Raw genomic sequence first — 13,095 nt, 5'->3', positions numbered from 1 at the left:
CGCGGGGCTGGGGGCGCCGGGCGAGCCAGGGCGGCTCTTATTCTGAAGGGGCCGGAGGGGGGCTTCATTTCCTGACAGCTATTTACTTAAAGCAAATGATTAGTTTTGGAAGGATGGACTATAACATTGAATCAATTACGGGACGCGGTTTGTGAGACCATTACAGTCGGATCGGGAGGGAGGGCGAGCGGGAGGGAAAGAGCGCGGCTGAGCGGGGAAAGTCACAAAAGACGTGGACATATTTTGGATACTTTACAATCTGCAGGAGTGGGGCTGCGGATTATAAAGGAGAAGGTAAGAGGTGAGGGGCAGTTTCCCCACCTTTTCCTTTTTTTCACCTTTTCTCCCGCTTCTTTTTTTGTTTTAATTTTTTTTTCTTCTCTTCTCTTTTCCCCCTTCATTTATTCGTTGTTGGTTTGGGGCTTTTTTTCCACCTTTTTTCTTTTTTTCCCCCCTTTTTCCCCCCGATGCTCTGAGCCGGGCGGGGGGCTCCTTCCCGCCGGGCGCAGGCGGCGGGGGGCGGCGGGAGCTGGCGGCCCCCGCGGAGGGGAGCGGGGAGCGGGGAGCCGGCGCTCCGCGGGCCGTCGGGGCGCGGCGGCGAGCGGCGCGGGCAGGGCTAATGACAAACACATTGGGACGGCGGGGGCCACCGCGCCGCATTCCTGCCGCGGGGGCGGGAGCGACCCGCCGGGGCTCCGCGGGCAGCGGCGGTGCCCGCCCGGGGGGACGGGGGGCCGCGCACGGGCGAAGTAAGCGGCTCCCCCTCTTCTCGCATCCCTCGCTTGCTTCACGCCGCTGCTCTCCCGTCCCTTCCCCCACCCTTTGTTTTTCACCACCTTCCCCTCTTCAGATCCCCCCCTTCCCACCTCTCTCCCCCTAGGCTAGCCTAAAATGCCCCGAGATCCCGGGCGGGGGCACGCACGCAACCCCCCCAAGGCAAACCGAGCTCCGTCCCTGCGCGCCCCGTCTTTTTTTTTAACACGTCTCAGCCGAAGGGAAGGGAAGATGCTGAATTTAGGCAGGACCGGTACCTGGAGCTTTTCCAGCTTACAGCCCCCTCTCGCAACGGGAACGCCAGCCCCGCCGCGTGCCCCGCCGGACTGCTGGAGCCCACCGCCTCCTCTCCCGGGGGAGGGCACGGTCTTCGCGGCCACCGTTTGGATTTTGTCAAGAGCGGAGGCTGCAAACTTGCCAGCCTCTGCCAGGCTGGAGTCCCCTGGAAAAGTCCTAGGAGCGAGTAGGAAATGGCTTTTTGGCTGTCCGCGGCATTGCTCAACATTTTTGGACGCGGATCCCGCGGCCCAGGAGCCGTTCCAGAGAACAGGACTTGGACAGCTTTTTCTGGAGCCAGCAGCGACAGATCTAGCGAGGCGGCGGCAGCAGCCCCGGGGCGCAGCCGCCAGTCCCCGGGGCTCGCCCGCATCCCGGCGGGGAGGCGGCTGCGGGGCAGAGGCGGGGGGGATGCCCTGGCCCCCGCCCGCGCCGGGGGGGCACGTTTCCAGCGCCCCTCGACGGCATTTTCGGCGCGTCTCTTGCAAACGTTCCGGCTCCCTGGCGCTCCTCCGGGGCCCGAGGCTGCACGCCCGGGGCGGACAGGGCATCGCCTCGGCCCGCGTGGGGACCGGCGGACCCGTCCCCAAGGCTCCGGGCACGTCGCTCTCCCTTGGTCCCGCAGCTCCGAGCCGGGGCACGACGTCTGTCCCCCGCCGAGACGCCCGCCCCCTCGCCGGACCCCGCGCCCTCGGGGTCCGTGCCTCGCCCGACGGAGGGGGCTGGAGAAGAAGCCCCGGGTCGCAGCGCCAACAGCCCCGGAGGGAAACACGGCTTTGCTCTGCCCCCCTCCATCTCCCCTACCCCGCTTTTCTTTTTCCTGGCTACCTCGCATTAAAAAAAAAAAAAAAAAATCGCTGCAGCTTGGCAAAGGCTTTCCTATTGTTTCCCAGACAAACAGCGAAGTGGCTGGGAGTTGCCATCCCTGCTAAGTTTGCTCGGTGCCCCTGGCAGCCTTTGATCCGCAGCGGCTCTAGCCTTCGGGCTCCGCCGAGGGGCCACGGACCGAGGGGCAGCCGCGGCCCTTCCCCGCGCCCTGGGGGCTGCCGCTCGGGCTCCCTGCGGGCACGCAGGGTCTGGCAAGCGCCTGCAGCCTGATGAGGGCTGGAGAGTGTCAACGTAACCCCCCTCCCCAACCATCTCCACCCCAGTCCCGGCTGGCTGTAGGCAGCCCGCTGTCTCCCCGACCGGGCGCACCGGGGGAAGGGGGGCAGCTTGTTATGCCCTCCCAGGGCCGATGCAGAGCCCAGCTGGAGTTCCAGCTCGGCTGCCTTAACTCCGTGTCCCTGGATGGGGCAAGGGACGGGATCAAAGCAAGGAGACAGGCATCAAAGGTTCCTCTGTCATTGGCGGATCAAAATCTGAACTGTGGAGATCCCACTTTAACTCTGGGTCTAGAAACGCTAGGGAAAGATCTCCCAGCAAGGGATTTCAGTTTTAGCTTCTAGTTAACAAAGAGCATTTTAGAAAGGCCCTCAGCTAAACAGTGGTTTAGCCAACCTCAAAGCTTGAAAAAAAAAGTTTGAAGAAAAATGAGACCGCACAAAGCACTGGGATTTAGCAGTTCACAAGCACACCAGCTCTCCCAGCCTGTGGGCGCTCTCCCGCTGCTTTAAAATGAGACCCCTTGTTCTGGTACTCCTCTCCAGGCCCCAAGGGGCAGGAGGTGTGCCAGTCCAGCTGCCATCAGGCACTGGGGCCATCTTCGCTGTTATTTGCTCATTAATATATGGGAAATCTTCATGCGGCTGTGAGAGTAATATATAGGTATTAGGTTTCAAGAAAGCAGGAAGTAATAAATATTTTAATAAAATGCCTCTCCACAGTACTACAGTATTGAGCTAGGATTTGAGTACAGTGTATACAGACAGAAAAAGTCTTGCATACCCGAGACCTTGCTGGTTATTTCCAGCTATACCAGTTGGTCTAAAAGTGAGGGTGAAATGTATAACTTTATACAGTCCTCACCTCGCTTGCATCCTTACATCATCTTGGCCACAATGGCACTACTTCTGCATGTGAACTCTGAAAATTTTAAGAGAAGACATTTGCTCCACTTGTTGTAAAGACCAGGGAATGACTCCTGAGAGGTTTTTTTCCTGGTGGTGGCAAAAACTGATGATAATTTAAAAAAAGCAAGCAAGTAAGCAAACAATCCTTTCTCTCCCTCTTGCCTTGCTCTCCTGCTTGACTCATCTCTTTCAAGCCAGTAAAGCTTAGCATGGGCACCCAGGGGAAAAGTTTGCAACAGCTAGGCTTCTTAGCTCTTGTGGTCAACAGAGATGGATTGGTTTTTCCATGCAATGCTTCTGAGCACTTGAGTTGCGATCTGAGATGTTCTTTGGTTTGATCCCGAGAATCTAAGTGAGATGTATTCCTTGGAAGTGCCAGTCTTTTTGTCTGTTTGCTGAGACAGTCTGGAAAATCCTCTTTGGACCGAGTGGGGAAATTAGACTTCATGAATTTCTCCCCACCTTTAGCTCCTAGGCTGCATGTGGAGCCTGTCCTTGAGGGTTAGGCTGAAGAATTGAGGCTGGCTTGAAGGCACATCGGGTAGCAGCCATCACCGCGTGTCCTGCAGAGCCCGAAGCTCTCTGCAGGAGCCCAGCACTGGGCTAGTCTTGGTGCGTAGTTATTCCTGCGTACAGGCTATGCTGGATGCAAATAACTTGGATGTGGAACAAGCCTCCTTTTAGGAGAATATGCCAGTCTTTATCATTGAAGAAATTTTCATTTATTGTTTGAGCCTTCCCTCAGTGAAACCTTCAGACCCACCTGTGAGCACTGCAGGGCAGCTCTGCTCCTGTGGAGAACTAAGTTTGCAATTTGGGAATTGAGAACCAAGCCATATTTCGGGAGTTCCTGTCTGAACATTTACATTCAGCTAGTGACATATACCACAAGGAGGAAATGTTCCCCTTTTTTCTTGGGCTGGCCTTAGCTCTTCCTGGAAAAGATCAGTCTTCCCAGAAGGACAGAATGCCACTCTGACAAAATCACCACTGAAATTATCCAGCCCTCTCATAACAAGGATAATCACATCATTACGTGCCAAGATTTGCAATCCAACTACTGTCCTATCACTTATGTAAATACAGAGCAACAGGGACCAGTTTGGTTTTATTTATCTATTTTTTTTAAGTTGGTGAACTCGCATGAAATTAAAATATACAAAAATTTGAATTTTAAATTGATCCAGGAGACCCAGTTTAGATTCCATCTGCTACGTTGGAGACTAGCATTGCCTTCTGCTCGGCAAGACATTTGGTTCATTAATGTGGATCAACATTGCCATCCTGTGGCCAAGAGGATGAACTGTCGTGACTGGGTAGCTGGCAGGAAATCAGCGTGGTAATCTCTAGTCTTCTGGTAGATGGGCTAGTTTTCTGTCTTGAAAGTAAGAGGTCTTTGTTTGATTTACAGCAGTATGAAAAAAATATATACTGTTGGCTCGTCCTGGTCCACCACTGTGCTTTCTCTCTAGGACGTGTAGAGCAATCACCTAGGAAAACCACCATTTTCTACAGACATATTTCTATTGGCTTTCTGGATATTGATTTTACTTTGTCTTCTGCGGTGCAGTCAATGAAACCCTTCTTGGTAAGAAGCCAGCGCTTGGCAGTGAGTGTTTTGAAGATTGGCTCCTTGCTGATAACAGTTCTTCAGATGTTATTTTCCAGACTTTTTATCACTGAAGTACACAAGAGAGATACCAGGATTTTAGTCAGATCCTTTTAAAACCCAGTGGTTAAAGTAGGTGCAATGACTTTTTTACCCTGGGCAATCAGCCTCCCCTGCAGAGAGTGTGGCAAACCCCTTGCGGCATCATCAAGCTTTCACTATATACGTCCATGTTTCTATTTTAGCTAGCAATGTTCAAGGTATGCAAGAAATTAAGGTTGGCTCAAACTTACATTGTATATGTGCTGTCAATACTGGACTTCAGCTTGCATAAATCTACTGGCTTCAGTGAGGTTGCACCAATTTGTCATTTGATTGAATGGTGTTAGGAACAGAACCTGATGTATTTATTCAGAGCTGAGATCTGGGTGATTTGGGACAACGAGGGCTGCTCTGCCGTAAGGAAGGCAAAAAAGCCAAATAAATGCATACAAAAAATTAGGTGATGGTAAATAAAGAAAAACAAGATAAGTCTACCTGCTTGGTGTTGTGGGAACGAGTAAACGCTTTCTTGCCCAGAAGTGTGAAATTGTACCTGTGTTAAACCTTGCCTCCAGCACTGACGTGCGAGGATAGGCTGGTGATGGGACTCTAGCACGCTTAAGTCAGATGCATGATGCAACTAAATCCAGCTCAAACAGATTTTGAGTACGGATGATGGTGAATCCTTAGTACATTATTCTATCTTTCACAGCAAGGAAGTGTTGCTCTGGGTCTTGATGAGATTAACGGATCACTGAGGAAAGATCAAAGCTCTGGGTTTTGAAAGAATAGCCAAATGAAAAATGCAAATTTAGTCAAGTCCTTGAGTTTTTAAACTGCAACAGTAGATTGAGGCACTCAGCTCTTACTGATTTCTGGGGCAGTCCAGCCAAGACAGCAAATTCAAAGTAGCGCTTTGGAAATGCCATCACTTGTACTTACACCAGTATAACCATGGGGCTTCGGTTCTCACTTACACACACAGCTCTGCAACAGTGCATGTCCACTTCAGCAGAGCTTCTACAGACTGGTGTACAAGAGATGAGCTAGCTTTGTTTTTTCTCCTTCTGGGCTGCATCACTTGCACTGAATAGTCTGTAAAAACAACACTAAGGGGGAGAGATCTGTCTTTTCAGAGAGAAAAAGCAGAAGGAAACTTGGCAGACAGTGGGGTAACATTGTCTTGTGGATCTTGGGAGGCTAGAAGTCAGATCAATAAGGCAGTCCATGGTAAGTCTTTAAAGCTTTACAGCGAGTTACTTTATCAGAAAGAATTTCAGGATATAAATGTGATAAAAATGAGTAAGGAGGCTGAAACCGAGGGACTTCTTTGATATCCAAGAGTCTGTTATCAGTGGGAGACAGATACATAAACACATGGCAATTATTGCTAATTGAAGAATCAAGCAAAATGCCTTGTCTTTGCTGGAACGTTGTCAGCTGAATTCCTGAAGTAGTTTGTACATGTTTTTGAGGCTGGTAGTTTGTAAGTCTTCTAATCCTGCTTCTGAGACCCTTAGGTTTGATTCGAGTATCAAATACTTTTTGCATCGCAAAGGCATGCTGTCTGCTCCACACGTTGCAGGAGGAAAGCAGGACTAGTTCAGAAACACTCCTTGGCATGATGTAAGCATTTAACTCCCATATGGCACTGGCATAGTCGTAGTAAGTAGATGGACCTATGGGCTTTCCTATCTCAGCATCAGGAACTGGATACCAGAGGGTGAATAGAAACTCTCCAGAACCTTTGAAAAGTAGTCCCTATCTTGGGACATCATCTTTTATTTTACTCCTCGGTCTGTGTTTCAGATTAAAGGTTCTTCCGTGCAGTCTTTTTTAAATCTAAATTGGCTTTGGGCCAAATCCAGTTACTATTAAAGTCACCAACAAAATGTCCATTGATTTCAATGGGAGCAGGGGTTGTAGGAGCTTCTCCTCTGGAAATTACCTAGCAGGCTGCTTGAGGGTTTTAAGTAGAAATGTCGTTAGATGGCACAAAAAATTACATAGATGCTTATTGCTATTGTTGCCTCTTCAGGACTGATGCCTTAGGATTATGTGTTTGAAAGCAGAAATTATCGCATATGATCTATGATTCTCCACAGTGTTGGGGAGAAGAGATGCTGTGTGAGTGGCAGTGCTGGCCTGCAGTCTGTCATGGATTTACTCCATTAGAAGATTTCAGCATATGTTTTAAATAGCATGCCTCTCGATCAAGGGAATTCTTGCTAAATAAGCAATAAACACTATTGTATTACATTGTATTCACTAAGCTATATATATACATATGTACAATGGCAAAACAAAAATATCACTCAGGATTGTACTAGTTGTAATAAAAGTAGCTTCAAAATATGCTTTTTCTCCCATAAAAGCTGCTTGCAGCTATAAGGTCAGAGCTTACTGCATAAAGCCGTTGCATCCTCAGGGATGCCTGTGAGGGTACTGCCTCTGTGCGGGGGTGTTTCTGTGGGCTCGGTCCTGGGTGCTGCAGTGGGCATCGGAGCTGCTTGCAGGCTGTTTGCAAGGGCGATGCGCCAGGACTTGGCTCCTTACGCTGGCAGTAGAGGGAAGGGGTTATGGTGCCTTAGCTGCATTCCCCATGCCGGTGATGTGTCTGTGGCCCCACGTACCTCGTGGGAGGTGGTGGCGTGACCCTCAATGGGCTGCGGGTGGGAGCCGGGGTCCCCAGGCTGTTTCTCTCCATGGCATCGTGCAGAGTGCTGGGAAGCTGAGCTAGGGCACTGCAGGAGAGGGGTCCTGCAACCTCTCATACTGTTGTCAGTCCATTAACTGGCTCTCTCTTGCCTTCTCCTTTCTGTTTCAGTTGTTGGTAGCTATGGGTACTTCCCCACGGACGTTCCTGATCCTGGGATGTTTTCTCACAGGTAATGTTCCTCAGTCCTCTAAGCCTCTCCGCCCCTATTCCTTTGTAAATTTGTATTTAAGCTTGCTTTCATTGTGCCCACAATAACAAATGCCAAACGGTTGCCAGCTGGCTACAGACTCTATTTTTCTGCCCTTCCCTTCGGTAGGCTAAGACCAGACCTGCGGAGAAGGCAGTACTTTTGCTAGCCTGTGCCAGCCACTTTGGCACCCTACAGCTGCTATAACCCCCCCCCCCCTTTTTCTCTGCCTTGCGCAGGGAAAGTGAGCCTGCCTACCTCCAGCTGTCCCAGCCCTGCCCCACTGGGGTTTCTCCAGCAGTGTGGTGCAGGCGAGGCTGCCTGTGTGGGCTCCCCGCATCCTCCCACGCCGCACCACCGAACCGCCCTCGCCGGGGCTGCCTGCCGAGCCTCCCGACATCTGCAGAGAGGATGGTGCTGGGAGGGGAGGGCAGGGTTTGCCGCAGGGCGCCAAATATAGAAAGGGCCTGTAAACTGAGATAACACGTGCAGGAGTGAGAAACTGGTTTCAAAGAGAGTCTGGACTCCTGCTGCCGGTTTATTGCACAGAGCCCACTTTCACGCCGTGGGCCTAAGTGCTTGTTGATCGTGGACTACCCTATCTGTTTTGTACGGGTCATTCGATAGACTGAAACAACACGTCTGTTTCCCTGGTGAATTCCCTATTTTTTTAGGGTGTGGCTCCGCTAATTTTGCTTCTGGGAGTTGGACCTGCACCAGCCCGCCTACAAATTACCTAGGCTTGCAAATCTGAGCCTGTAACTGGAGATTGCATTTGAAAACCAGTGCCATCTACAACATCTAGTTCAGTGAATTACAGTTTTATTTGGCTATAAACCTTCTGTACATTTTGGCTAGAGGTAGACCCGATGCACAAGTTTTCAGTGTAAGCCCCTGCTCCGGCCTTTTGCAGAAATAGAAGCCAGATGTAAAACGCAGGTGTTGGTCTTGGGAAGTGGTTTCTAACTTTCGGTTGTGAGCTTACTCGAAGGCTGACAGAACTGCTGGTTTCCTGACCATTGCTGGAAGGAGCTGTAAGATGCCCACGACCCAGCAGCCAGGGTGTGGGATTCACTGGTCTGCAGCAGAGCCGAGCCCACATTTGGGGCTGGGAAGCTGAGGTGTGCACTGGGAGCCATCTCTAACTTCACATCTGTCTTTCACCTCTTGATTTGACAAACAGAAGTCAGCAAGCAAACACTTAGCATTTCAAAGGGAAGCCGTTTGCCATCCATTGGGCAAAGCTCTGGCTTTTAACGAGGGCGAATTTCCTGGGACATCAGCATGTCTGAAATGATCAGAAAAAGAGCTGCTCTGGATCCACTCTGCTTGCTTTCACATCCCCGTGCTGAGGCTGTTCTGTGTGTTCACATGCTATTTATTCATGTCTTTTTGCAGGACCATTCCTAACATTCTGCCAGCTTCCTCTGCCGGCTATTGTTCCCAATAGGAATGAAATGGTGGTACAGCTGAATTCCAATTTCACGCTCAAATGCTCTGGAGACAGCGAAGTGAGCTGGCAGTACCCAGTGACCGAGGGAAGCCACAGGATAGACATTAGACATGAAGAAAACAACAGTGGCCTCTTCGTGACGGTGCTCGAAGTAGGAAATGCCTCAGCCGCTCATACGGGCTCATATGTTTGCTATTATAATCACACTCAAGTGGAGGATGGGGAAGTGGAAGGGAAGGACATCTACATCTATGTGCCTGGTAAGTGGGGGATGCCACAGCTGTACCTGGAGGTTTGGATGGGAGAGCTGAACTCTGGATGTTCAGAAGAGGAGTATTGCTGGTGGCAATTTGCTGTCAGAAGAAGATAAATGACCCCAGGGCCGTTTCCTAATGTGTAAATCAAGACCAGCCCCTGTGAGTCTATGGATATGTTCCTCTTTCTTTCTATCGGTTTTCAGTTTTTTTGGTAAGAGTTTTAGTTCTCAAGAAGAGGGATGAATTTGCAACTTCAGAGCTGAGGTCTTCTGACCACCAGGGGCTAGGTAGTAGTCCTTGGTGGCCAGGTCAGCTTGGCTGTGGGAGCATGTCCAGCCTTCGGGTTTGCCTGGCCCCCAGGTGGGCGTTAATGTCAATGGCAGTCCTTTCAGGGGTGACTTGGGTGGATGGTTTGGGATGTGTACTGACCAAACCAGTGCCATGTCTGACACTAAAGCAGTTGCCAGATGAGGAAGGCCATACCTCGTTCTTAACCAGAATTAGGCTTGAACTGAGAACTGGAAAAAGCTTGTGTGTGCATAGGGCCTGGGAAGTATAAAGCAACAGAGATGTCTTGGAGGGGGCTGTCACAAAGGACAGTGAAATGAGAAGTGTTGTTGCTGGCCAGTCTGATGCAAGATTAAAAATATGGTGCTACCATGCAGTGCCCTGTAATTTTCAAAGCAAACACAGACTTCCCAGGTCCTGCGCCGCCTTTCTCTTTAGTGGTGGAAAACTTGTTGGACCCAGAAGAAATGGCATCCCTTCTTTTTGGAAGTACCTATCCCCAGCTTTGCCCTCCCACCCCCTTGTTCCGACTGGAAGTCTGTTTAAAGGCTTTCCATGCTATCCATGCGATGAAGATCTTTATTGTCATAGCTGAGATAGGCACCAGTGGCTGAGCCACAACCGACTGCCTTTGTAAAGCCCTGTCTAGATGTTTCCTTGGCATTGGCTGGGGTTCAGGGGATGAGTGACACAACTACAGAGCCAGGAAAGATCAAGCCAGTAGATTTGCAGTAAATATTTTGAACAGGAAACAAAAGAGAGAAGAAGAGATTGCAAATCATCCTGCAAAACTGCAGTATGTTGTGAAGGAGATGACGTCTGCCACTGCAAGGAAGACTGTGGAAGGGGAAAAAAGTCACGAAGCAGTAACAGGACTTGTTTTAAAGGCTGTTTCGCAGTGGCATTAAGTTTCTGCACTTCACGATGTGTGATTGAAGGACAGTGATTCTTCCAAGGCTTTTTCTCCATTTCCCACAACAAATGTAAAGTGTTTACGTTCATTCTTGAAGCAGGATGTTTCGGCAGAGGCTGCAGGCTTTGGCACGTGTATCTCAATTTCTAAACAGCTCTACCCAAATCACCAGAAGATGTTGTTGGTGTTAAGCAGTCTTGTAACTCACCCAGTGAAGGAATATAAAGGCAAGAGATGGAAGATTTCTTCAAGAGGGCTTTTGGGTTTGGTTTTTAAAAGCCTCTAGACATCAGCCTACCAGATTTGCAGGGCAGAGACACCCTGTAATTTTTTCCACTCACTAACCATCAAGATGTCATAAATGCAGAAACATATCCTTTTCTCCAAATTATAGAGAGTGTTTCTGTTTCCACTACAAACTTTGTCTTTACAATTGTTTTTCCTGCAATGAATTAGGAGGGCAATGGGTGGCAGCAACCCACTTTAGCCAAGGAGGATTACGTTGAGACTTCACACAATATCCTATTTTCACTAACAGCACACAGAAAACCAAACTAGGTGAATCCTGTTTCTGTTTTAAATTACAGTGGGAAAATGAATACATGAAGTTGGCAGCATCTTTGGGATGGAGCGCTGTGTTTGGAATATTGCTACAAAGAGCCTGCCAGTGCAGCAGAAAGTCTATTGTTGGAGGGATTTGGATTTCTATTTATTAAATTTTATTATAAAGCTTTGCACAGAAGCTTCAGACTAGCAGGGATTATTTGTTTATTGTGAATGGCCAAATGGAGATAATTTGAGGGCTACGCTTTTTAAATTGACTATATTATGCAATTGTGTTTTAAACTCAGACTTTGGATTGGAAAGTTGGCATATATTTTGTTGACTTCAAAAGAAATAAAACTACCAGGTGTTTGTTTGCTTCTTCTCTGGTTGAATACCATATTTTGAAAACCACATGCTGTGACCATAATTAACTGTGTCTCATAACTGTAGTGTTGGACATGTTAGAAATGCATGAAGATAAGTACATTGAACTATTTTTGATGAAATGTGGCTTTAATGGTGTTCAACATAAACAACATGAAACTGATTTCTACTTTTTAACATGGAAAGTGTTTGGATTTTTTTTTCTTCTCTGCTTATATATTGGTTAGGAGACAGCTACTATTACCAAAGGGAAAAAAACATCTAACTGAAGAAGACGAGTGATTTGTGCCAATAAAAGGCAGGATCTTTAATAATGTTTTTGTGCAGTGAATGTTGCACATAAGTGCAAAATCTTGTGTCATAAAAATAGAATGTTTAAGTCTAAATTCTTCCCTGAGATCTTTGCTGTACATATATTTTGATAGAGTTGTCTATGATAAAGTGAATTCAGCTTTACTTTAGTCCTCAGCAATTGCATGAATGTTTTCACACCCAGAAGTGATTTTCTCGCTTTTTGTCACTAGATATTCCTACAGTGGGGGCAAAAAGATATGTCAGAACCAGGTCTAAGGGGATTAATAATACTTAGCATTTTTGGGGGGGAGGGATCATTTGTATTTTTCAATCTGCATCCTGAATTGTCACAAAGGAGCCCAAGCCCTTTCCTATTTTGTGCTTAGGTCAAATGTCTCACTACAATGTCAGATCAAATAGCAAAACTGAGATACCGCATGCAATTACCATGCCCTACCTGCAATCTCTGAAAAAGTGGGGTAATGAACTGTACTAGTTTCAGTTAACGATCTATAAGCAGTCATTGATATCCAATTCTTGTACAAGAAAGTGTAAAATTAACTCTTGTTTTTTACAGACCCAGACATGCCTTTTGTTCCTTCTATACCAGAAGACCAGTTCATCCTAGTAGAAGAAGGTGATCCCACCGTTATCCCTTGTCGGACAAGTGACCCAAATGCTCAAGTGACTTTAATTAACAGTTTAGACAAGGCTGTCTATGCTTTCTATGACAGCAAACAAGGCTTCATAGGGAATTTCCCTGCGGGCTCATATACATGCAAAACAATGGTTAAAGGCATGGAGTTCAAGTCCGATGAATTCCTCATCTATATTTTGAGAGGTATTTGGTTTTGTTCATTTAAAAAAAAAAAAAAAGTAATAATGTTTAGCCCCGTTCTTCCCTCACACTGTAAGAGCCATATTAGCACAGCATCACAGGGTTATGTCAGATACTTCTCCAACAATGACCTCCTTGCTCCTCTGGCAGTATTGCCAGGTACTTTACTTAGTTGCATAAAATTTTTATGAGAATAAAGTGTCCTTAACTTTATCTTCTCTCCCAAATGGTTGCAAGAAAAGTCTTCCATAATCCGTGGATTTTTATCCCATTTGCTGAAACGTAACTTAAAAGACTGGTGTTTCCCAGTCGCTTCAAATCATAGGACTTTGGGTAGTCTGAAAAACAGCATGATTCAAATATTTTGAAAGCAAGGTTTTTATTGGCCAGCGAGGGGTTCTCAAAGACAGTCACTGATTAGCAAAATGGGAAATTGATTTTATACCAAGTGCCTTTTTACAGGGGCATTTGAGCTAGGAACTTCTAACTGAAATTTTATGCAT

At 47.8% G+C, this 13,095-nt stretch overlaps 1 protein-coding gene across 2 annotated transcripts in view; it reads left to right on the top strand.

Moving 5' to 3' along the window:
* Positions 1 to 13,095, top strand: part of PDGFRA (platelet derived growth factor receptor alpha) — a 35,685-nt gene that overhangs the window by 346 nt on the left and 22,244 nt on the right. The window contains exons 1-4 of one of the 2 annotated variants that reach the window (XM_069790083.1): positions 156 to 294; positions 7,541 to 7,601; positions 9,018 to 9,332; positions 12,332 to 12,595. In XM_069790083.1, coding sequence (XP_069646184.1) covers positions 7,553 to 7,601; positions 9,018 to 9,332; positions 12,332 to 12,595 — 628 coding nt within the window. In that variant the 5' untranslated portion in view covers positions 156 to 294; positions 7,541 to 7,552. Of the gene's footprint in view, positions 1 to 155; positions 295 to 7,540; positions 7,602 to 9,017; positions 9,333 to 12,331; positions 12,596 to 13,095 lie in introns of those variants that run through there. The other variant, XM_069790094.1, reaches the window with a different exon arrangement.

The sequence above is a fragment of the Haliaeetus albicilla genome, chromosome 1 (genome assembly GCF_947461875.1).
Source record: "Haliaeetus albicilla chromosome 1, bHalAlb1.1, whole genome shotgun sequence".
NCBI lineage: Eukaryota > Metazoa > Chordata > Aves > Accipitriformes > Accipitridae > Haliaeetus > Haliaeetus albicilla.
The sequence above is the reverse complement of the archived record's forward strand: the minus strand, read 5'-3'. Positions and strand labels throughout refer to the sequence as shown.